The 27,112-nt window shown below is 30.3% G+C and overlaps 1 protein-coding gene across 3 annotated transcripts; it reads right to left on the bottom strand.

The window, feature by feature from the left end:
- Positions 1-523: 523 nt before the first annotated feature.
- Positions 524-27,112, bottom strand: LOC143063266 (serine/threonine-protein kinase Nek4-like). Of its 3 annotated transcripts, none has more exons than XM_076235314.1 (11): positions 26,872-27,112; positions 25,552-25,833; positions 24,631-24,731; positions 18,422-18,521; positions 16,211-16,318; positions 9,464-9,644; positions 8,987-9,040; positions 8,581-8,631; positions 5,649-5,739; positions 4,962-5,061; positions 524-1,524 (listed from the first exon to the last, which is right to left on the bottom strand). In XM_076235314.1, the coding sequence occupies exons 1-11, from the start codon at positions 27,004-27,006 to the stop codon at positions 1,405-1,407; spliced, it is 1,323 nt and encodes a 440-aa protein (XP_076091429.1). In that variant the 5' UTR covers positions 27,007-27,112; the 3' UTR covers positions 524-1,404. The 3 variants fall into 3 exon arrangements, with proteins under 3 accessions (XP_076091429.1, XP_076091437.1, XP_076091447.1); XM_076235322.1 differs by having other exon boundaries at positions 26,940-27,040; XM_076235332.1 differs by lacking the exon at positions 25,552-25,833.

Raw genomic sequence — 27,112 nt, 5'->3', positions numbered from 1 at the left:
CCACTGTTATTCAACCTAAGACAAGTACACACAAAAACATCACTAGAAGTGAAAATGCAAATGGTTTATAATTGAATCTAGTAAACTGGTTGTTGATATACATATTATTTTCTAAATTCTGTTATTCAAACGAGCATCAACTATTTATGTCATAATCTATATAAATTCATGTAAACCGACTGACCCATCTGTTTCTTTTATCGCTCATATTATGTACAATTACTAAGACACAAGTTTTAGATTTTGTCAGGCACAATGGCAATTCTTTACATGAAATATTGCCATAGCAAACGATGCCATATTCATTAATATTACGTATGGTATAGCAATTTTACTATTTTCAGTGAATTACAATCACGTGTTTCTAAAGTTATTTTACGTATCCATAGCCTGGTTTTTATTTTTAGGTATATTGACTCTATGTTTCTATTTACATGTATATTGATTTATGACGTCATGACGTCACACATAGCAATCACAGAGGAAACGTCGCAGCAGACAAAAAAAAAAGTTTGCAAGTTGATCACTGAATATTTCAAGAATTTTATGTTAAATGCAGACGCTATGAAAGCTAATACAACAAGCTATGAAGTTGTTAAAAAATATTCATATTTTCAATAACATGTTATAATTCTTGAAAAATACAATTTAAAAATACTCGTAAAGAACATTGGGGGCCATTTTCCAAATACATTATTTACACATGTAATATATAAATTAAGAGCTTTCACTCAGTCAATACGTTATATATGGGCATGTTAGATTATATTGACACTCGGACTTCGTCATCGGTCAATATAATCTAAACAGGTCCATACATAACGTATTAACTTCGTCAAAAGTCCATAATTTATACGTATTGACCTCGTCAAAAGTCCATAATTTATACGTATTGATCGCAGAAATATAAGGCACAAATTGTTTAAAAACACTACCAACGACTATTTAAGAATACAAGACAAAACACATGACAAATGGTTAACGTCCTTGCCGATATTTTCAAATCGAGTCCATCTGATTCATATGCTCGGTTTCAATTATATTGATACTATAATAGAACTAACATAAGATAGAACGCAGCTACCATGTTCATAATTAAATGCTAGAGATTTTTTGGAACTCCAATATCAGATATGTGCTGTATTTGTTTTTTGCACATATTGTACTGTTGATTGGCCGTAGTCACTGTTAACAAACATAAGTATGTTGTTGATTTCACCGGAAGCTTGCTCAAGATTAACGCTTTAACGTAATGCAAAACGGATTGACACATAAATGATACCAAGTAGAAATACATCCACAGATATCTATACATTTCATGATGAAATTCAACACACCTGTGTCGTTAACTATATACTAGAAAGTACACGATGTGTTATCAAGGTCAAAGGTCTTTTATTATCTCTAGTCAGAAGAGTTTACTTGTGTCTGTGCTGCTATAGCTTCCTCTATTCCTTTCAATGCCATCACTATAGAATAGGTTTTATCAAACCTATCTTCCCGTACATATTTTCTAACCTTTTCCTAAGAAAAACAATTAAAAGTGGAATAAATAATAATTAGAAATCAGTAAAACATGGAAACACTCACTAATAAACATGTTTCATGCGTGTACAATTTTGGTAGAAGTTTTTGTATAGTTGTGAACAAGATAACAGCGAATACTGATGAGAAAGAATAATTGAACACACATTTATCAAACATTATATAAAGAGATACGCCTTAAAAGCAAACATTAAAGTTTTAAACATATGTTAACTAGTAGATTTATATAAACAAATGCATTGTCAGAAGTATTAAAGATACCCTGTCGCCATAACCTACATTTTATAAGTATGTGAACTTTATCAAACCAGTGAACTTCTATGAGAGATAGCACCATTATTTTGAAGTCTGTGTCAGATCTGAATTTTTTTATGATATTAACAGAGATATACGAGAGTTCAAATAAGAACATAGACAAACGTGACGATTGCAGGTTTCCCATTGCCAGATTCTAAATTCACAGTTGTAAATGAAAATAACACTTGAGCAATCAAGACCGGACGTAGTTTGGTTATGAATTATTCTTAATCAATGTTCTTGATCTTGAGGAGGTATAAGACAATGGGAATCAAATTAATCAAAGGTAAACTGTGTCGGAGACAGTTTGAAGATTGGTTTCTTAATAGTTTATAATTTATCAACGGAGAATCTAAGGAAATCAGGTTATAAATCATGTCTTTATACATCATTGATGTGTTTACCATAAGAACCCTTGATTCAATAGATTCATTGTTTGAAGACAAATTCTATCATGAAATCCTGACTGCAAATGAAAAATCTGAAATATCATGTACATGTGGATTTACTAAGTGTCGCGGTTTGTTTTTATTCAGAGAAGCAGTAAATACTACCTTGAAGTCTTTGGTTTGAATCTGGCAGGGATCAAACCCACGACCCTTTAAACTTCATGTAAGCAAGCTTTATCGAGATTACAGAGGAGGTCTCCCGAAGTTATGTGTTTTACAATTTTACTGTAAACAACATACTCTATACATTTTTTGTAAACGTATGATAACACTTTAATTATTCCGCGTATCTGTGTCACATGAAAAATGTCAAGGTTCACCAATGCCATATTAAATAGTTATCAAAGTTACCAGGTTTATAATTTGATACGCCAGACGCGCGTTTCGTCTGCATAAGACTCATCAGTGACGCTCAGATCAAGATTGTAAAAAAGCCAAACAAATAGAAGAGCATTGAAGACCGAAAATTTCAAAATGTTGTGCCAAATGAGGCTAAGGTAAACTATGCCTGGGATAAAAACATGCATCAATGCAATGTTTCATTGAGTTTTCGTTATTATGAGAATCCTTTTTCCGGTTGTTTTACTTTAATAAACCAAACAATTTTACATTCGACTAGTCAGGTGTTAACAAAAAGTAAAATCACAAAAATATTGAACTCAGAGAAAAATCCAATCGGAAAGTCCATAATCACATGCCAAAATCAAACGACAAAACACATAAAAAACGAATGGACGAGAACTGTCATATTCCTGACTTGGTACAGGCATTTTCAAATGTCGAAAAATGTGGATTAAACCTGGTTTTATAGCGCTAAACCTCTCACTTTGTTGACAGTCTCATCAAATTCCGTTATATTAACAATGATGTGTGAATTAAACATACATAATAAATAAAATATTCAAAATATGGATACAGCAGTCATCATCGTGTAACAATTTAAAAAGGAACAATTTAACAGAACACAAACACATCATCGATTCGCGTGTCTGACGTCAGAAAATTTTATACGTCACATATTTTTGTCGTTCAATGTTTATACAAACAATTTTAAAATTTCACATTGGCAATGTTACCATACAGGGTTAAAAAGTCAAAAGTATTTAAGAATTAATTTCAGAAATACACCCATATTTAAAATAGTCCAAAGTTCTATGGAATTTATAAGAATCAACAAATAGTTCATTCCACTACGCGATTGACTAATGTTGACGTTTGTCAAACAAGACAGCAGATTCGCCAATAAAAGTCTATGATTAACGCTGAAATTATACCTGTAATTTATATAATTGAAGCATTGAAATTGGAATCCGTGTCAAATTTAATAAATAAAAAAACGCCCATGAATAGGTAAGGAATACATGTTAATCACGAGTGATATAAATCACGTGATATAAATCAATATTGATACAAACAAGACAGTTACACATGCAAAAAGCTTCGATTATAGTGCCTAACAAGATTTTGTGAGGTAGACGAAATTGACTTTAAAACGATCGTATTGACTTTTGATGTGCAGAAATAGGCAGATCGGACATATTTTGACTTTAGTTTTACCTGCCGTAGTCGTGCGTAAAATATATTTCGGTATTTCTCTTACGAAAATGACTTGTTTAATGGAACAAACGTATTATTTGTAAACTTTCTCTTTACTCTTCACAATAGGCTTTAAAAAAATAACCTTTCAACTGTATATTCCGAAAATTTTGTGAAAATCGAATAAGTGGCACTTCTTACCTTTCATACCTTAACTTTCATTGATAAAACATAATATTGACTCGTCCAGTGTCCAGTTTGAAGGTCATTTTATTTACCGTACACATTCATGCACGTTCTAATTAATCAACAGTCATGTATGAAAAGCATAAACAAGTTTGAAGGTAAACTAATAACAACTTAATCCAATCAAATTGCCTACGATTCAATAACAATGACCAGTCCACATCATAAAAATGTATAGGGGTAAACTGGGTAGGGAGAAAATGTCAGATATATTAAGTTCATTATTTTGCAATAACGAGTAAAAATTTGTTAACCAATAGATTTGTTATAATTTCATAAACATGTCGTTATGTATTGGTATAGTTTTTGGATCTTTCATTAGCGTATTTAAGGCTGTAGAAAGTTTGGCCTTCAAAAGTCAATATAATCATTGACTTTATACAGAAAATTCGCCTTTTTAAAACATTGAATGTTTCACAAATAATACGCGACAACAAAGCAAAATCATTTCTTAAAACACTGCAAAAAAAATAATTCTGATTGATGCAGTGGTATTGTCATAAATTGCACTGGAGTGAACAGTGGTACATCAAACGTCGAATTCCCTCACACAATGTTATCACACACTTTTTTTTTTATATAGAACGCGTAGGTACTATAATAAAGCTATTAATGAGGTTGTACTATGTTTAATTGAGCCTCAAAATAAAACATACGAACGTCAAATTTTAATTATTTTACATATGGACATGTCCTTTTGCCTATTTATATACATTGAACTACTCGAATTTTTGTGATTGCTTTAGAAATTCGAAGTCTTTGCGATACTATTGGTTATACCTATAGGGTTGTGTAATATTGTTAGTTTATAATTATAGATCTTAAAACATGAAATTGAAATAAGAAATTGGCAAAAAGTTCTTCATCAGGCAAAATAAAAACTAATACCTTTATTTTATCATAATTCTGTGGATGTCTACGAAGAACTTTCATGATTTTAGAAACTTTTTTACTTGCTGTGTTATCTCCAATCAAACGAACCAGGTCTCTGAAAGCATTAAATTGTATACATAAATCCGGCATATCCAAGAATTGAACATTTTGTTGGTCGATATAGTCGAGTTTTTAATTTTGTCAGGTTTAATGGACATTTTTCTTGGTACGGTATTTCTGTTTATGCTTTTTTTTTCATTGAAGAAGATAAAAAGGTAGACCAAGAATTTTTTGAGAAAGAACATAACTCTAATATAGTTTGTGTAATAAAAGGTAAAGTTAGTTTAACGTATGTACAGGTCTTTATGTTAAAGAAAGGTCTAACAAAATGGAAAAGAATATTGGAAATCAAGAAACATAGTCACATTTTCGTCTTCTGGTGATTTTTTTAAAGACTTGTCTTGTTGGTAATCCACAACTCATTATAATTAAATTAGTTTGATAAGTTTTAAAATGTTGCCTAACTTTGTGTGATACCACGCATATTAAAAGAAGATGTTCATGTATTAAAAGAAATTTCCTGCAAATAACTATACTGTTTCCCTTGATTTTGGGATATATAAGGGATACCACACAAATATATTTCCCCTCAACATATCAATTTTTTTTTTATATTCTTGGAAACAGATGGAATATACGTACGCTTGATATCGGCAAGACAGTTTCTGGAAATCATTGCTTTGACTGATGATTGCCATTGTTGATTCTACTGTTGAACCAAGTCCTCCTGGTACTGAAAGTTATATATTGATTGTTAAAGATTAAGGAGGTTTGCTACTCAGTTTCGAAATAACAAGCTTTTCATAACACCAGTATATATTGATGGGGGATAAGGGCAAAAAAAAATATGGGTCAATGTGCTTGTTTTCAGATACTAGCCATTGAAATTTTGGTGGGTAATGTTCTCTCTGGACTTTTCATAGCTTTATCATTGGCATGTTTAAGTGCTCAAAAAACTATTAAAAAATAACAAGGACTTTATAAGACTTTTACAGATGGGTTATAATTATACATGTAAAAGATTTATAAAAAGAAAAAAGGGGGTCAATGGCCAATTGTTTTAAGGCATTCAGATGGATAAAACCAGAGGATTCCGAAAATCTGACAAAAATTCCAAAACATGACAAGCAAACATCCTTAACTTCAAGTTCAGAATGAGTAGAAGTAATAACATCAGTAACAACAAAACAAAGTTTCATTTATGAAAATGCTTAAGCATTACCGTCGTTTTTAAAATAAAGGAACTAAGAGATTGTCTCTTTGTGTGCACATAGATTGAACATAGTTTTTGTTGTTGTTTAGACTGGGGTTATATCTCTTTTAGCTATCAATTATCTTGTGAAATTTGTATGGACATTTATAAAGCTTTTTTTTTGTTTTTTTTTTAAATGCAGTCTTTTACTGATAAAATAAAATTTTCAGCAGCTTACATTTTGTCTTGAGAGAGACAAAGATTTTTTTAGACACAATAACTTCGTCAATCCTTCGAAGAAAAATGACGAATTCCGGACATATGCTTTTTTAGAGACACAAAAAATTCAGCAAAGATTTGAAAATGCATTAACTTCTTTTTCCCCGCGTATTTTATTGATTGTTGAATTTTTTGCTTGTACAATTTACAGAATAATAACTTTGTCAACTTTAAGCAAGGCCTTATTCTTGTTAAATAAATAGGATCTGAGGAAAACAATTTAAATACGTGATTTCTTTTAACTTTTTTGTATTTTACTGATGTATGGCCTTTTTTTTAAGATGCCGTTTAAATACAATCTAAGATTAGAGTTCATTAAACATCAATAACCCTTTTCAAACCATAATTAGATTTCAGTAAGCTTTGACAGATTTTTTCTTATAATCGAGTAATACCATCAAGTCTTAGAGTAATTTAGTTTCACTTTAGAATTCATGGAAGTGATGGATTTATTTCTCAATGTTTTATACAGTCAACATTATGGTTCAGTCGTTTGGTCAAGATAGGAAAGCTTGGAGAATTTTGTCTTATTTACATGGAATGTAACAAAACTTAGACAGGAACATTTTTCACAAAGAAGAATTGACACTGTTTAATCTTTATATTCATTTTCTGTATTTTACCGATAAATTTCCTTATTTTTCGGTAGTGAACAGAAAACTTTTCATTTTTTGGGAAGAAGTTATTGAAACATGGACAGATTTAGAAAATAAATTCATACCAAAAAATGAAGAGGAGTTTTTATCAGATTCGCTCTGGAATATAGAAAACATAAAAATAGTAACAACATCTATTTTCTAAAAAGACCGGATAGATAAAGGGATCTTTTTGATAAATGATTTATTAAACGATGAGGGAAAACTAATGACTTTTCAACAATTCGAAAACATTTATAAAATTAAGTCAAACTTTCTTACTTATAATGGGGTCATTTCATCAATAAAATCATATAAAAAGGCTTTAAAACACTATATATCCATAAACATTTGTTATAAAACACTAGGACCAATTATGCCGAATAATATAAGAATATGTTTTGATATTAAGAAAGTATTTTGGACATGCCATAAAATAGTAGATCTGACGATAAGACTCATTGACTGGATTTATAACCAAAAACAAATAATTATTTCATTGAACATGGATATACTTTTATTCGGAAACTTAGGAAAAAACAGAAAATAATAAAATAAAAAACTTAAAAATACTCTTATCAAATTTTTTCATCTATAGAACAAAACTGTGAAAATCAAGTAAATTGTACAGGGCTGAAAAACTATCTAAAAGAAAATCTAATACTAGAAAAGAATATATTTTTTTAAAACAAAGCCTCTTCACATTGCCAACCTCTACTGGGACCCCTGGCTTCCATTACTAGATTAATTTACACTTAAGCAACTTAGCATTACCCTATGTAATGTTATTGTGTATTTTGTTTTTTAGCCTTCTCCACACCAACATATATTTTTTTTATATAATATACTGTTATATGTTGTTTATTGTTTTTGTACTTGTTTTGTGCCTAAAATAGCATATACATTCTTTAATATCTGTTTTTTGTTTGCATGAATTATTTACAATGGAAAACCAACTTTGCAAAATTTATTTAATGTTGTATCTTAAGAAAAAAAATACTGCTGCCAAATTCCAAATTTCAAGGAGTTTTTATTTAATTTTTTTTTCTCTAGTTTTTTCTTTTTTTTTTTCTTTTGCATTTGTGTTTTATTTATTTATTAATTTCTCTTCTCTTCTCACTTTCTCTCTTAAATAAAATTCTCTTTTTATTGATCAATATTGAAATAATTGATACACAATAATATACTGTATATATATTTTGTAATTTTGAATACTAACAATTACTAACAATTTTTCTAAATATACAATCTAATGTTTAACGAGGCCGGGATAAGGTACCGGTACTTTCTGTATCAAACTAACAAATGTGAAAGTTTTCAATAAAGTATCTATACTATTAGAACAAACAAAAAACAAAAAAACTTTTCATTGAGAGCAGTAAGTATATTAGCTAACTTAAATTGTAAAAAAAATATATAATACATTTTCGGCCAAACAATGGGATGTACAACAGTATGGTTAGCTTACATGAGTTTTCCACCGTTCCTGTCCCACTCGACATGCCACTGTCAGGAGGGTCTGAAAAAAAAATGAAATGAGTGTTTTTTCCTGTCTTGTATGTAAGTTAGGCACGTCGTTTTTAAAATTTCACATTTTGGGTAAAGTCATATGACCACATGTTTATAAAAGGCTGATGGAAGTAAAGTAAAATAGATTTAATATTTCAGCAGAAGTCTGTTAAAATTATTTCATTGCATATTCCTTTTGTGAGAATGAATAAGTAGTTGCCTATTACGCGCTCTAAGACATAATCTAACTTCTCTCTGAAACGATTGCTACAAGTATCTCATGTATTTACACTATCAACCCAATTCACTATAAATCAAAACAAAATACTTGCTCTCACTAGAGTACTATTGTTTTTTCTACTTACCAATAACACTAGTCTTTCGAGTTGTCGTTTCTTCTTCTCTATTCGTCGGGGAAACTGTCAAAGTATGTAAGTACATTTGTATTTATTATAAAAACGTGTTTTCTTCATATGGCAAACGCTGTTTAATATCTGCATAGTGTCGTTTGCACCAGTATATTTAGAAGACATGTCAGCTTAATTAATTGAGTCAATGACAATCGCAAGGAATTTTCTAAACAAAACATATTTTGCAAAATTAACAAATATAAACTTGTATTCGAAAAACCTCCAATTGAAAAAATATAATACACTCTTGTGTGATTATTCAAATATCTTTATAGAGATGAAGATAAAGATTCAAATTGAAAGAAAAAAAACATCTTGTATTTTAGTACTTACACATTTTTCTTATGTTTTATTTGTTTTGTAAATCAGGGTATATTTGCCATTAATTGAAAAAGATAAATGTGAATATCAATGTATGCCTTTTAAGCTTACCTGTAGTTACAGCCTTTGCGATATCCATAGTCGTATGCGAATCAATGGTTTTACATCTATGTGTTTGTATATTATCTAGAACTTGTTTGGCAGTTGGTCTGTTTACGGACTCATTCTGGAGCATCCACATTATTAACTTTTTAACATTTTGACAATAGTCAGCCTTTTTCATTGGAGGTAACTGTTAAGAAATAAAAAAAAAAAACACATTTTCACAATAGTCAGCTTTTTTTTCATTATAGGTAACTGTTAGGAAATAAAAAAAAACATTTTGACAATAGTCAGCTTTTTTTCTTCATTGGAGGTAACTGTTTAGAAATAAAAGAAAACCCATTTTGACAATAGTCAGCCTTTTTCATTGGAGATAACTGTTAAGAAATAAAAAAACAACATTTTGACAATAGTCAGCTTTTTTTTCATTGGAGGTAACTGTTAAGAAATAAAAAAAAAAAAAAAAACATTTTGACAATAGTCACCTTTTTTTTCATTGGAGGTAACTGTTAAGAAATAATAAAAAAAAACCATTTTGACAATAGTCAGCTTTTTTTTCATTGGAGGTAACTGTTAACAAATAAAAAAACAACATTTTGACAATAGTCAGCTTTTTTTTCATTGGAGGTAACTGTTAAGAAATAATAAAAAAAACAACATTTTGACAATAGTCAGCTTTTTTTTCATTGGAGATAACTGTTAAGAAATAATAAAAAAAAAAACATTTTGACAATAGTCAGCTTTTTTTTCATTGGAGGTAACTGTTAAGAAATAATAAAAAAAAAACATTTTGACAATAGTCACCTTTTTTTTCATTGGAGGTAACTGTTAAGAAATAAAAAAAACAACATTTTGACAATAGTCAGCTTTTTTTTTCATTGGAGGTAACTGTTAAGAAATAATAAAAAAAACCATTTTGACAATAGTCAGCTTTTTTTTTCATTGGAGGTAACTGTTAAGAAATAATAAAAAAAACATTTTGACAATAGTCAGCTTTTTTTTAATTGGAGGTAACTGTTAAGAAATAATAAAAAAAAACATTTTGACAATAGTCAGCTTTTTTTTCATTGGAGGTAACTGTTAAGAAATAATAAAAAAAAAACATTTTGACAATAGTCAGCTTTTTTTTCATTGGAGGTAACTGTTAGGAAATAAAAAAAAAACACATTTTCACAATAGTCAGCTTTTTTTTCATTATAGGTAACTGTTAGGAAATAAAAAAAAAACATTTTGACAATAGTCAGCTTTTTTTCTTCATTGGAGGTAACTGTTTAGAAATAAAAGAAAACCCATTTTGACAATAGTCAGCCTTTTTCATTGGAGATAACTGTTAAGAAATAAAAAAACAACATTTTGACAATAGTCAGCTTTTTTTTCATTGGAGGTAACTGTTAAGAAATAAAAAAAAAAAACATTTTGACAATAGTCACCTTTTTTTTCATTGGAGGTAACTGTTAAGAAATAATAAAAAAAAAACCATTTTGACAATAGTCAGCTTTTTTTTCATTTGAGGTAACTGTTAACAAATAAAAAAACAACATTTTGACAATAGTCAGCTTTTTTTTCATTGGAGGTAACTGTTAAGAAATAATAAAAAAAACCATTTTGACAATAGTCAGCTTTTTTTTCATTGGAGATAACTGTTAAGAAATAATAAAAAAAAAAAAACATTTTCACAATAGTCAGCTTTTTTTTCATTGGAGGTAACTGTTAAGAAATAATAAAAAAAAACATTTTGACAATAGTCAGCTTTTTTTTCATTGGAGGTAACTGTTAAGAAATAATAAAAAAAAAACATTTTGACAATAGTCACCTTTTTTTTCATTGGAGGTAACTGTTAAGAAATAAAAAAAACAACATTTTGACAATAGTCAGCTTTTTTTTTCATTGGAGGTAACTGTTAAGAAATAATAAAAAAAACCATTTTGACAATAGTCAGCTTTTTTTTCATTGGAGGTAACTGTTAAGAAATAATAAAAAAAACATTTTGACAATAGTCAGCTTTTTTTTAATTGGAGGTAACTGTTAAGAAATAATAAAAAAAACATTTTGACAATAGTCAGCTTTTTTTTCATTGGAGGTAACTGTTAAGAAATAATAAAAAAAAAAACATTTTGACAATAGTCAGCTTTTTTTTCATTGGAGGTAACTGTTAGGAAATAAAAAAAAAAAACATTTTGACAATAGTCAGCTTTTTTTCATTGGAGGTAACTGTTAAGAAATAATAAAAAAAACATTTTGACAATAGTCACCTTTTTTTTCATTGGAGGTAACTGTTAAGAAATAATAAAAAAAACATTTTGACAATAGTCACCTTTTTTTTCATTGGAGGTAACTGTTAAGAAATAATAAAAAACCCATTTTGACAATAGTCAGCTTTTTTTTCATTGGAGGTAACTGTTAAGAAATAATAAAAAAACCCATTTTGACAATAGTCAGCTTTTTTTTCATTGGAGGTAACTGTTAAGAAATAATAAAAAACCCATTTTGACAATAGTCAGCTTTTTTTTCATTGGAGGTAACTGTTAAGAAATAATAAAAAAAAAAACATTTTGACAATAGTCAGCTTTTTTTTCATTGGAGGTTACTGTTAAGAAATAATAAAAAAAAACATTTTGACAATAGTCAGCTTTTTTTTCATTGGAGGTAACTGTTAAGAAATAATAAAAAAAAACATTTTGACAATAGTCACCTTTTTTTTCATTGGAGGTAACTGTTAAGAAATAATAAAAAAAACCCATTTTGACAATAGTCAGCTTTTTTTCATTGGAGGTAACTGTTAAGAAATAATAAAAAAAAACGTTTTGACAATAGTCAGCTTTTTTTTCATTGGAAGTAACTGTTAAGAAATAATAAAAAAAACCATTTTGACAATAGTCAGCTTTTTTTTCATTGGAGGTAACTGTTAAGAAATAATAAAAAAAAACATTTTGACAATAGTCAGCTTTTTTTTTCATTGGAGGTAACTGTTAAGAAATAATAAAAAAAACCCATTTTGACAATAGTCAGCTTTTTTTTCATTGGAGGTAACTGTTAAGAAATAATAAAAAAAACCATTTTGACAATAGTCAGCTTTTTGTCATTGGAGGTAACTGTTAAGAAATAATTAAAAAAAACATTTTGACAATAGTCAGCTTTTTTTTCATTGGAGGTAACTGTTAAGAAATAATAAAAAAAAACCATTTTGACAATAGTCAGCTTTTTTTTCATTGGAGGTAACTGTTAAGAAATAATAAAAAAAAAAAACATTTTGACAATAGTCAGCTTTTTTTTCATTGGAGGTAACTGTTAGGAAATAAAAAAAAAAACCATTTTGACAATAGTCAGCTTTTTTTTCATTGGAGGTAACTGTTAAGAAATAATAAAAAAAACATTTTGACAATAGTCAGCTTTTTTTTCATTGGAGGTAACTGTTAGGAAATAAAAAAAAAACCCATTTTGACAATAGTCAGCTTTTTTTTCATTGGAGGTAACTGTTAAGAAATAATAAAAAAAAACATTTTGACAATAGTCAGCTTTTTTTTCATTGCATGTAACTGTTAAGAAATAATAAAAAACCCATTTTGACAATAGTCAGCTTTTTTTTCATTGGAGGTAACTGTTAAGAAATAATAAAAAAAACATTTTGACAATAGTCAGCTTTTTTTTCATTGGAGGTAACTGTTAAGAAATAATAAAAAAAAACATTTTGACAATAGTCAGCTTTTTTTTCATTGGAGGTAACTGTTAAGAAATAATAAAAAAAAAACCATTTTGACAATAGTCAGCTTTTTGTCATTGGAGGTAACTGTTAAGAAATAATTAAAAAAAACATTTTGACAATAGTCAGCTTTTTTTTCATTGGAGGTAACTGTTAAGAAATAATAAAAAAAAACCATTTTGACAATAGTCAGCTTTTTTTTCATTGGAGGTAACTGTTAAGAAATAATAAAAAAAAAAAACATTTTGACAATAGTCAGCTTTTTTTTCATTGGAGGTAACTGTTAGGAAATAAAAAAAAAAACCATTTTGACAATAGTCAGCTTTTTTTTCATTGGAGGTAACTGTTAAGAAATAATAAAAAAAACATTTTGACAATAGTCACCTTTTTTTTCATTGGAGGTAACTGTTAAGAAATAATAAAAAAACCCATTTTGACAATAGTCAGCTTTTTTTTCATTGGAGGTAACTGTTAAGAAATAATAAAAAAAAACATTTTGACAATAGTCAGCTTTTTTTTCATTGCATGTAACTGTTAAGAAATAATAAAAAACCCATTTTGACAATAGTCAGCTTTTTTTTCATTGGAGGTAACTGTTAAGAAATAATAAAAAAAAAAACATTTTGACAATAGTCAGCTTTTTTTTCATTGGAGGTTGCTGTTAAGAAATAATAAAAAAAAACATTTTGACAATAGTCAGCTTTTTTTTCATTGGAGGTTACTGTTAAGAAATAATAAAAAAAAAACATTTTGACAATAGTCAGCTTTTTTTTCATTGGAGGTAACTGTTAAGAAATAATAAAAAAAACCCATTTTGACAATAGTCACCTTTTTTTTCATTGGAGGTAACTGTTAAGAAATAATAAAAAAATAACCATTTTGACAATAGTCACCTTTTTTTTCATTGGAGATAACTGTTAACAAATAAAAAAAAACATTTTGACAATAGTCAGCCTTTTTTTCATTGGAGGTAACTGTTAAGAAATAATAAAAAAAAAACATTTTGACAATAGTCAGCTTTTTTTTCATTGGAGGTTACTGTTAAGAAATAATAAAAAAAAACATTTTGACAATAGTCAGCTTTTTTTTCATTGGAGGTAACTGTTAAGAAATAATAAAAAAAAACATTTTGACAATAGTCAGCTTTTTTTTCATTGGAGGTAACTGTTAAGAAATAATAAAAAAAAAACCATTTTGACAATAGTCAGCTTTTTTTTCATTGGAGGTAACTGTTAAGAAATAATTAAAAAAAACATTTTGACAATAGTCAGCTTTTTTTTTATTGGAGGTAACTGTTAAGAAATTATAAAAAAAAAACCATTTTGACAATAGTCAGCTTTTTTTTCATTGGAGGTAACTGTTAAGAAATAATAAAAAAAAAACCATTTTGACAATTGTCAGCTTTTTTTTTCATTGGAGGTAACTGTTAAGAAAAAATAAAAAAACAACATTTTGACAATAGTCAGCTTTTTTTTCATTGGAGGTAACTGTTAAGAAATAAAAAAAACAACATTTTGACAATAGTCAGCTTTTTTTTCATTGGAGGTAACTGTTAAGAAATAATAAAAAAAAACCATTTTGACAATAGTCAGCTTTTTTTTCATTTGAGGTAACTGTTAAGAAATAAAAAAAAAACATTTTGACAATAGTCAGCTTTTTTTTTCATTGGAGGTAACTGTTAAGAAATAAAAAAACAACATTTTGACAATAGTCAGCTTTTTTTTCATTGGAGGTAACTGTTAAGAAATAATAAAAAAATAACCATTTTGACAATAGTCACCTTTTTTTTCATTGGAGATAACTGTTAACAAATAAAAAAAAACATTTTGACAATAGTCAGCCTTTTTTTCATTGGAGGTAACTGTTAAGAAATAATAAAAAAAAAACATTTTGACAATAGTCACCTTTTTTTTCATTGGAGATAACTGTTAACAAATAAAAAAAAAACATTTTGACAATAGTCAGCCTTTTTTTCATTGGAGGTAACTGTTAAGAAATAATAAAAAACCAACATTTTGACAATAGTCAGCTTTTTTTTTTATTGGAGATAACTGTTAACAAATAAAAAAAAAACATTTTGACAATAGTCAGCCTTTTTTTTCATTGGAGGTAACTGTTAGGAAATATTCATACTAATAAAAAATAATTTTTAAGTCATAATGTATACCCGCGTCGTTGGTTATTGAAAGTCAAAATGTTTTTTTTCTTCACTTATTATTGACTCTATGCTCAAACTTATTAACCGATGCATTTCAAATTCTAATATGCTGCTATGAAATGCAAAAATGGAGATTAAGTTCGAAAATACGCAATTTTTTTTTTGTGGTTCAAGAGTTATGGTCCATGGTTGATTGGAAAATGATTCGATGCAATAATATTTGATTCTCTTAATCCTTGCTTTTCACATTTTCATGTGTTGTCTAGCTGATCACAGAATGGAGGTCAAGCTCGTTATGACGATTTTTACTTTTGTCAGTCTAGAGATATTGATCTTGCTCGATTGCAATAGGTCATTTTTATGTCGTTTCTTTGCAATGACTTCAGAACCGTGCAATCATACTTGATTTTAAAGACAACAGGGCATGATGTCATTTTTCAATCTGATTTCTTGTTTTTTCGAAATGTTTCAAATATTGTCATTTTTAGTCGTAATTTTCATGACGTGGCTTTGTATTTGTTCATGCTTTCCCGTCGAAATATGGTTGTACTAAGTTAATGATACTACAGGTTGTTTCAATTCGTTACGTTGGTTGATATAGTTAAGCGGTTCATTTTGTCTAGTTTTAAGGTATTCCTCCTTTTTGTACTTACCTATAAGTTCGACATTAGTAGTAATACTCTTTTAAAGCAAAATAAACGTATGTTTTGGGCATTGATGAAAGTCGCACAGTCACCCGTTCTTTTGTACTGCCTTGTTCTTTAGTCTTTTGTGGATGGTTGTCTCGTAGACAGTAATAACATAACTTCTTAATTTAGTATAGACCTAAATAGGCGCCTCAATGTCTGATGTAATTAAATAGTATTTATGTTATTATTTATCTGTATATGATTCCTACCTCATTATTGCGAACCAATTCTTTAATCTTGGTGATACTGTCAGCTTTGAAAGCATAATCCCCTGTTCCCATCTCATAGCATGTACACCCTAAACTCCATACATCAGTCTGTAATTAATACAGAAATATAATGTTATTATTTTCGTAGGAAAAGACATAAAAAGGGTAACGTCAAAAAAACAAAACTTTGAAATGATAAAACAAATTTTAACATGTTTAACCCCGCCACATTCTGTATGTATGTGCCTGTCCATAGGAGCCTATAATTAAGGAGTTGTCGTTTGTTGATGTGTTACATATTTGTTTTTCGTTCATTTTTTGTACATAAATTAGGCCGTTAGTTTTCTCGTATGCGGTATGGGCTTCGCTCATTTTGAAGGCCGTACGGTGACTTGTAGTTGTTAATTTCTGTGTCATTTTGGTCGCTTGTGAAGATTTGTCTCATTGGCAATCATACCACATCTTCTTTTGTAAATTTTTAAGAGTAAATAAAATAATTTTTTTTATTCCCTTGAAACGATAATATGTTATTTCTAAAATATTTATCGTATACTCTAAAAGAGGGACGAAAGACACCAGAGGGAGAGTCAAATTCATAGATAGAAAATAAACTGAGAACGCCATGGCTAAACACAAAAGCACAAACAGAAAAATAATAGTACAGAAGACACAACATAGAAAACTAAAGACTAAGCAACATGAACCCCACCAAAAACTGGGGGTGATCTCAGGTGCTCCGGAAAGTCAGATGAATAAATAAATTTCTCCAAAATTTGGTAATTTATTAAAGGTTTAATAAACTAAATAATTTCACTTCAATATGTTATATATAGTAATAGTTCATACAATCAATTGAAAGTATAAAAAAATGACAATAAACAGATTGCGGAAAAAACTTAATTGTCGATAATAAGAAGGCAGCAAATAAAGCCAAACCTCCGCAGAAATAATCAACTACATATTTAGTGTATACATAAGTGGACAGCTTGATATCATATCTTGATACCAATATTTCATTTAGCAAAAGTGCACGATAAAAACTATAGACCTGTGCTGCAGGAATTATTATTGCGAGGAAATGGAAATTTTCAATTAAAACAAATCATTTGATTTAAACTACTTTGCACAATGAATAATATATGACTCTATAAATCCTTTGACTATTACCTTTTATAAGTCTACGATTGCACATTTGTTGCAACTTGATTGTTTTTGTGATAATTTTTGTACTTGTCCAATAAGGACGTCGTGAATGAAGACATATCAGTTCTGATAGTCAATTTTAAATTTATAAACAATTTCCTTCAGCCATTTGGCAATCTAGACCTTTACACTAGTCAAATAATGAAAAACGTTGAATTCAAGAAAGATACAGATTTTTCTTCTTTTCGTGTGTTTTATTCTCAAGTTTGTTTTGTTATTGGTATTTCTGACGCATTTAAGCTTATCCGTATAAAGCCTATAAAAATTCAAATAATAGTCATAACCAGAATCAAATCAACCGAATAGCTTAAAGTCTAATCAGTGATATTGGGCTTTCTATATAATATCTATAATACTAAAATTACGAGGTCCAATTTGTCAGCCGTCATCGGGTAAAAACGACAAATCAAAGAATTCAACTCTTTATATAACTAATATAGGACAATGGTGTAGATTAAAAATTACACCACTCCAGACCCTTTTGTTTTCCACATAATTAATATTGCCAATAATTAACAAGTTCCGGGTCTAATCCGATACCGATACCAATAGTATATTCACCTGTTAGCTATTACTTTATTTATACGTTCCGCATTTGACAGGCGCACCACCAAACGGTGTATTTAGGATTTTGCTATATACACGGGTCATAATAAAAGGGCTGACACTGCTAAATCATTGTCAAATTTTTCCCTATTGTAGCTTTATTCAGCAACCAGCAAGACTTTCTAAGATAACTAATATAGGACAATGCTGTTGATTAAAAAATAACCCATTCCTGGATAGCCTGGACCTTTTGTTTTCCAAATAATTAATATTTCCAATAATTGATAAGTTCCAGGTCGACGGGTTCAAACAGAAAGATTTGAAAGCAGAGAAAACTGTGTATCTTATGATCGACATGACTTTATCAGATGACAATACCAATTACTAAAATAAGGCTTAGGCATAGTTATATACTTTAATTCAGTCACGGACCCGCGATATCACGGGTGTGTACTTGTTTACCTTATGATCGTATGGTTTCTGTGATAACATCTCTGGGCTCATATACTGCGGACTTCCAATCATAACAGACATCTGTCCTGGATCAGCAATAGGTATTTCCCTACATTTATGAAATGATTTATTAACAGAAAATACATATATATTAACTATTCTTTGTTGAAATGTTCAGTGGCAAATATTTGTTTCAAATTAAAATCAATAGATCATGTACTATCTGTCAATTAAATCATCAAATGAGGAGAAGCGGTAATAGAGTGTTACTCTAATTAAATCATCAAATGAGGAGAAGCGGTAATATAGTGTTACTCTATCTGTCAATTAAATCATCAAATGAGGAGAAGCGGTAATAGAGTGTTACTCTATCTGTCAATTAAATCATCAAATGAGGAGAAGCATTACTAGAGTGTTACTCTATCTGTCAATTAAACTATCAAATGAGGAGAAGCGGTAATAGAGTGTTACTCTATCTGTAAATGAAATCATCAAATGTTAAATTATTTGAATATATAGCATATAATTTGGTTTATAATTGTTTCGACAGCTGCATTTTATTGCTCGTTTGAGAAGTTCTTCTCTTAATGATCCATAACGACTTTCGGGTGATTGTTTTTGTTTCTGTGTCTCGTCGAGAATTTTATAGCTTAGCAGTCAGATAGCGGTCAGACCATAGGCGTTAAAATAATCATTATTGAAATTATTTTGATAGATAACGCTGTCTTCTTCTTTTGATCAGTTTCGTTAGCAGTTCTTGTCTTACCAAAAATAATATTCTGGAATTAATACAACACTTTTAATATATATGCAAAGTTTAGTTTTTAACTTTTGAATGTTTTTTACGGATTACTTAACATTATGGCTTCTCGGAGAAAAAGGAAATCTACAAGTCGGTTTTCTCCGGATTCAATTGAAATCAGCAGACAAGAAAGTGACTGTTCGTCTTGGACAGTTAAGAAGTTCAAGAAAGAACTGACAAATATTGGAATAAACATTACTTCAAAATTAAGTAAAACAGTGTACAACAAATTTATTTTGATAATCTCAAATCAGTTTCCGAACCTGAACTATTGTCAAATGAAGACCAGGAAGTCTCGCCAACTTTACCTAATGTGACCAGTAATTCGTCTAATGAGCTTCCACTTTTGATCGGAAATTTAACCGAAGTTGTTATAGGATTAAGGGATTCAATGAATTCTAACACCAATAGGAATAATTCTAATACTTCTTTATCAGCGGATTTTCCCGGGAATATACAAGATACAAGACGAAATAGATTTCAACAAGTGCACACAGCAGATGAGCATGTGTTTTCATTATAAAAATGGTACGGTGTTTCTCCTAGTGAAAGCGATTGCGGGATAAATCCCACCCTTAACACATCTACAGCTACTATTAGCGGAGTGCCGTCATCATCTGTTCCTTTTTTGGATACAATTTCACCAGCGCTTAAAAGGCAAATTATTGAAGGTAGGGACGTTAATTTAGCCTGATTACTTATGAAAGATTACGAATCCGTTCAGGCAGCTAGTACTTTACTTACTAGCAGTGGTTTTAAAATAATTAATTTGCCAGGAAAAAAGGATATCCGGCTACATAGAACGCTTACTATTAAAGAGTTCGTTTGCGCTTTTGGCAAATATAAACGCATCATGTGTAGGGTTTTTCCTCAACGCAATGAAGAATTAGATTGTTACTTCCAAATTGAATCTAGCTACGGTGAAAAATTTTACGAATATCATAAGCTTTTTGCTGCCAAAGCTGCAACTGCACTTCGCGATTTCAAAGTTAAATTTGACTGGGGAGTTAAAGACAATGACATTCTTACGCTTTCAGCACCTCATGCAAGGCCAGAAGTTTGTAGACTTTGTTACGCTATTGATCACGGAACAAATTTTTGCCCTCTTTCTTCTCAATCAGTAGAACGTAGTACTTATCCGCGGAATAGACCATCTTCCGATCGCGTCGATAGGAGGGGCAGAACACGAGTTTTGCACGATGGGAAAGAGGTCTGCAATAACTATAACACGGCAAGGGGGTGTGCCAGACCGGGTTGTTCTTTGACTCATATTTGCAGTTCTTGTTTCGCTTTTCATTCCGCCTTTAACTGCAACAAAGATACTCAAAGGAACAAATCTTCTAGAGGGTCGACTACAATCAACGAAAATACAAAATGACTAGTAACAATTCCTGTTATCGAAAATTCACCTATCAATGTTAACTTGTTACGTGATTTATTGCAAACGCATCCAGATATAAATTTTGTTAATTATCTTTGTAGTGGTATTAACGAGGGTTTTGACACTATGATTAAATGTACTGATTTACCGACACTTGAATGTAAGAATAACTTTTCTGCTCGCTCTCAACCTTTATCTGTGCGGGAACTTATAAACAAAGAATGTGAAAAAGGTTTCTTGTCAGGTCCGTATAAAATTCCACCGTTTAACTATTATCGAGTCAGCCCTTTGGGACTTGCTGTCGGAAAGTACTCCGGGAAAAAGCGTCTTATATTGGATTTATCAGCCCCACATGACGATGATGATAATTGTAGTATTAACGACTTGATCAGTAAGGAAGATTGTTCAATGACGTATGTCAGAATAGATGATGCAATTAAAGTTATACGAAAATTAGGTCGTTTTTCATTTTGTTCAAAGTTCGATATAGAGGCCGCTTTCAAACAATTAGGTATAAGAAAGGACCAGTGGCATTTATTTTGCATTAAATGGTGTAAAGAATACCTTTTCTTTAATAGACTAGCGTTTGGTTGTAGAAGCTCGCCAATTATTTTCGATAACTTATCCAGAGCGATTTGTTGGATTGCTACTAATATCTACAAAATTATATATATATATTTCATCTTTTAGACGATTTCTTGACTATAGATAAACCTGATTCTTGCGCAGAGAGAACTATGGCATTAATGACTACTCTTTTTAAAAGACTTAATATTCCACTGGCTAAACACAAAGTTGTAAGCCCTTGTACAGTTATCGAATATTTGGGTATTATACTTGATACGGAAAAGATGGAGACCCGCTTGCCTTTAGATAAAACAAGTCGCATAAGTGAATTTATCAAGAAGTTTTTAAACAGACAATCTTGTACTAAACGTGAACTTCTACAATTGTTAGGGCATTTAAATTTTGCTATGCGGGTTATAATTCCGGGTCGTTCTTTTGTCTCAAACCTAATATCTTTATCAACAACTGTCAAGGATCTCAAAGACAAAATATATTTGACCGATGAATGTCGTACCGATTGCGTTTTTGGTACTCGTTTTTGGTAAACTGGAATGGCATTAATATGCTTTATGATTCTGACTATACTAGTGTTAGGGATATCGAACTATATACAGATGCGGCTTCTACCATTGGTTATGGTAGCTATTTCAAGGGAAAATGGTTTTGTTCTCCTTGGCCGGATGATTTAAATTCTCCATGCGAAAAGAAATTTTCCATGGCTTTTCTAGAACTCTATCCTATAGTTGTTGCAGCCATCTTATGGGGTCATTCATGGACAACTAAAAGAATCTTATTTCGATGTGACAATGAAGCCACCGTACATATTGTTAATAAAGGTCGTTCCAGATGTTTATTGATAATGAAACTTATGAGAACTCTTACTTTGTATGCCTGCATAAATATTTTTTTGTTTTCGCGCCGAACACGTTCCTGGAGTTCAGAATAATATCAGTGACTCTCTTTCTCGTTTACAGCTAGAGCGGTTCAAGATACTTGCACCTTTAGCAGACAAAGTACCTCACAAGTGCCCGCCAGTCTCACGAGTAATGTGGCATTAAAGTCTACAGTATCGGATTTATGGCGACATGTAATATCAACTAGAACATCTCAGACGTATAAAGTTGGATATCGAGCTTATACTGCATTTCTGGCTAATAACGGGGTTGTCTGGTTAGGTAAACCTATGCCTCCGATTTCTGAGGATATTTTGATTTATTTTGTCGCACATTGTTACAAAAACTTGAGACTTTTACATACAACCATTAAATTGTATTTATGTGGAATTCGGTTTTATTATATCCAAAGTAACTGTGACCATCCATTTGATTATACAAATGAATCGACACTCCTTAGACTCAATATGATAATGCGCGCCGTCAAACGTATACAAAGAGAGCATAATTCAAAACCACGTCTTCCTATTACTTTTCAGGTACTTGGGAGAATTTGCAATTCTCTTAGAGCAGGTGTTTTTTCTGCCTTTACTGATTATATGTTAGAAACGGCCTGTACAGTAGCCTTTTTTGGATTTCTTAGATGTGGTGAATTTACAGTTTCAAAACATTTTGATTCTACTGTAAATCTAAGTGTAACGGATGTTGAGATTCTCGATTCTTATGCTATTTTACACCTTAAAACCTCAAAAACAGATCCTTTTCGTAAAGGTGTCAGTATACAGCTTCACAAATCCGATCATACCATTTGTCCTTTCTCTGCTGTCCAAAAGTATATTGCAATCAGGAAGGGTAGAGAAGCATCTTTTTGTTTTTCAGATCCATTGTTTGTCAAAGAGAATGGTAACGCTTTAGACCGGGACTTTTTCATCAGAAGTCTAAGACATGTACTAGATATTTGTGGGTACAACTCAAGCTTATACAATGGTCATTCCTTTAGAATTGGTGCCAGTACATCGGCAGGATCCGTTAATATTCAAGATCATCTTATCAAAACAATTGGTCGGTGGACATCAGACAGTTATTGTCGTTATATTCGTATTTCCAATGACACTATTCGAAAAGCACAGAAGTCTTTGACATTGTCTAAAAATAACTGAGTGATATTTGATATGTGGACATTATCGAACTTGAATGGATTACCAAGGACAATGAACTTTAATGTGAACTTGTTGACCATTACAGAACTTTTATGCGAATTACTATACTTGTTACGAAGTATTCAGCCGTACGAAGAGTTGCTGTTTGTCTTGCGATACACTTGGACTTATATTTGTACATTATCGTTTAGCAGAAGAAACAATGTATTTTAACTTTAAGTCTTATCTATATAGTGACAATTATTTGAATTCGAATTTACCGATTTCATAGAATATTCAGCCGTTCGAAGAGTTGCTGTTTTCACCTGATACATGTTGGATTTATATTTCACTGTGTTTACAGAACTTGTGTCATTGAGTTTTTTTGCCAAAAAACGCGTATTTCAATTTAGAGCCTGCTTGGAATGTGAAAAGAAACACATGTGAACCTTATAATTTTCTTAATATTCAGCCATGTGACGAGTTGCTGTTTTATTTTTCTAGATACATTCAAACTTTACAGTTATGTTTTGTGCATCATATTTGTATATATTCATTTTGTTTCTCTCTCTCTCTCTCTCTCTAATACTTTTTCAGCACATGCGACTTGAAGGCTCCCTTTATACCCCCTTTTGAATTCCACCTCACTTAAAATCTTACCACTTGGGGGATTTCTCAGCTCATATATATTTTTTTTATAATTTTTCATATAATCTGAGCAATGGCCATTCATTGCATTTTTTATCACTGGTCAGTCTTTTAAATGACAATTTTTGATCCCCCAAGTTCTATCAACTTACAACTCACATTTCATTAGTTATACTACAGTTGATAGGACAAGTCATGTCGAATTTCCTGTCAACCACTGTTTCGCAAGCATCAATAGTTCGCGCAAACTACGCTTTACAACAGATCAGGATTCAGGGAATTCGACGGGAAAATATTTTCATAATTAGCAAAAATATTTTCAAAATTAGCTGAGATGATTTCCCAAGGGCAATACCTATATAATTTTATTTTTTGTAATAAATTTATATATCTTTTATATTTGTCAGTTTTTCTCTGTTGAAATGTATTCGTTTCAGTCAGGCAAGCACCACCAGCCACTTAATTACAGACTTGGTACAGGTCATTAAGGTCAATTACAAGTGTATACCAGTTGTAACCTACAGACGGTAATCAATGAGTCCTTAACTATGTCACAACTTAGTTATTTATAGTATACCTTCATGGAGAAACTGTGTGGTATAAATGAGGAGAAGCGGTAATAGAGTGATACTCTATCTGTCAATGAAATCATAAAATGAGGAGAAGCGGTAATAGAGTGATAATTAAATCATCAAATGAGGAGAAGCGGTAATAGAGTGATACTCTATTTGTATTTCTTGTTATGATTTGTAAATTATAATTCTATCTAAACATATGACAATTGTTACCTTGCAACTCCAAAGTCTGCAATTTTGATATCAAGGTGTCCACTTATAAATATATTTTTACTTTTGACATCTCTATGGAGAACATGTTTACCATGCAAGAACTGTAAATAGAAATAGAATGTGATATGTGTTACAAAATGCAAATAAAATTGAGAAAAGAAATGGGGAATGTGTCATAGAACAAACAACAGCAGAAGTTCACCATCAGGTCTTCAATGCAGCGAGAAATTTGTGCACCCGGAGGCGTCCTTCAGCTGGCCCCCAAACACATATATATACTAGTTCAGTGATAATGAACGCCATACTAAACTCCAAAATATTTTTGAAATAGTTTCTATCTTTTTTAAATACTCGGAATGTCTGAAGCTGTTTATTGATTTACATTACCAAAGGGGGAGAGTTTCTTTAGCTAGGTACCTTTGAAGTATCCTATATATCATTTATATTTTCAAAGATTAGGTTATTTTTTTAGATAAAAAAATTGTTTAGAACACGATTAGAAGGAAGTGTGGGTTAACACCAATAGGAAAGCAAACCTTCAATGAACAATAACCAAAATACATTTATATAGGTCAACAAATTTCAGGTTTTAAATAACAGAGACTGTGTTTGTACAAGACATCAAATTTAAGATTGCATCAAGTGTAGAAATGTTTTTGAACAAAATAAACACAACCGATATGGAAAATATATACATCCACAGATAAAGCTTTATAAGAGTTGATATACATAGTAATTACAAGAAGTTGATAGTCCTTGTCTATAGTGTCCGTCGTATCTGTTTGTTTGACCATTTTTTCGTTCGCCTTCTTCTTTCAGAACTATGTAGTGTCTATATGAAGTGTTTTTTCGTTGATGTTTTTGTATCTTATTTGTTGTTTGAATGTAAAAAACAAAGACTAGCTTAATGCGGATACCTACTTCCAATCCAGCAGCTATTTGAGTAAGAATATGAACAAACTTGTCTTCTTGTACTGCTTTATTCTTTTGGTCCCGAATGAATTCATATAGTGTTCCACGTTCACAATACTCCATTATAATACACGGAAAGTTCTTGTAGTGGAAGAAATCAACATATTTCACAATATTTTTATGATCATATTTCTTTAAATCTCTAAGAAGTTGTATTTCTCTCTCTAACAATGTTTGTTCTCTAATATTTGTACCTGCTGTATGGACCATCTTCATGGCGAATGGAGTTGGCTGATATATAAATTTTGAAATGAATATAAAGCAAGAACATAACAAAGCGATTCAAAATAAAAACACTGTTAGACATGGAGGATGAATAATTAGGTTATGTGTTATTTACTTAAAGATCTATATACTGTTACGTAAGGACAATCGATTGGTATGCTTTCCCTTTTTGAAACTTCATATTATTCTAGAAAATATTTTACTTTAATAACATTTGATAAATATATTGGCAAATGTTTGTAATTTTTTTCAAATTCTCTTTATAATTGTGTGCTGTAAATTAAAACTTTTCGAGATCTATCTTTACATTATTTGACTACCATAACGAAATCAAATGCACTTTAAAGCGCGATTTATAAATTTTTCATATTTTTAGTACGCTCGTAAACTAAGCATTGTTTTCTTGACTTGAATAAAATTTTCAAATACTTTTTGTTTTGTTCAAGTGCAAAGTTCAAATAAACATTCTGGTTAGTCTCTCAAATCAAAAAATCTTTTGTGTCTCTTTAACGTTTGAATTACAAAAGCAGGGATAAAAATAATTTGTTTAACTCCGATTGGTTTAAACAATTATACATTTAAATTGTTTAAATTGGTAAATACTTGAACGCGAACCAAGAGGAAGTAATCAATGTTTTAGCATTCTATTATACTAATTGCATTTTAAAACTAAACGAATGAAACAGTAAATCTACTTCACTCATTACTATTAGAATTGTTGTCAGTTTGTATATTTCCCTTCCGAACCGTTGTATGTGCATTTTTATCAATAGATCATTCACGAATTTCGAATTTGTATTATAATCATTATATGCAAAGACTACAAGTTGTGATCAAGTTATCACAAAGGTATCTGACATCGTTCAAGGTTAAGAGGGTTAAACTTTTAGAGAGATGTAATGACTTAATCAATCAAATTACACAACCAAAAGCTATACTTTTTAACATAAATTCATCGATTCTATTAAAACAAAATAATCATTTTGTTAGTTGACTATCATTAGCATTGATTTAAACCTAAATCTACGACACAATGCACAATACCTTGTATGTGCCAGAACATGCTGGTTTTTCATTTGTCCTCGTCACTAAATACACATGTCCAAACGAACCCTTTCCAATCGGTTTTTCAACTGTGAATTCTCCACATGTTTTCCCGACTAATCCTTTGGGATCCATGATGATGCATAAGAATGGTCAGTTTGTTGTTTTTTTAACATGCTACTGAAATTATGGAAAAGTTCCAACAAATGGTTGTAAATTCACATAGTTAAAAATAGATCTA

This window comes from Mytilus galloprovincialis, chromosome 1, assembly GCF_965363235.1.
Source record: "Mytilus galloprovincialis chromosome 1, xbMytGall1.hap1.1, whole genome shotgun sequence".
Taxonomy (NCBI): Eukaryota; Metazoa; Mollusca; class Bivalvia; order Mytilida; family Mytilidae; genus Mytilus; species Mytilus galloprovincialis.
The sequence above is the reverse complement of the archived record's forward strand: the minus strand, read 5'-3'. Positions and strand labels throughout refer to the sequence as shown.

Bases quoted from the DNA above. Each gene is read 5' to 3' on its own strand.
- LOC143063266 (XM_076235314.1), bottom strand. From the start codon at position 27,006: ATGGATCCCAAAGGATTAGTCGGGAAAACATGTGGAGAATTCACAGTT. The intron at 8,632-8,986 runs GTAAGTAGAAAA...TTTTTTTTTCAG, and splicing joins TCGAAAGACTAGTGTTATTG to ACCCTCCTGACAGTGGCATG. The intron at 1,525-4,961 runs GTATTAGTTTTT...TGTTTTTCTTAG, and splicing joins AGAATTATGATAAAATAAAG to GAAAAGGTTAGAAAATATGT.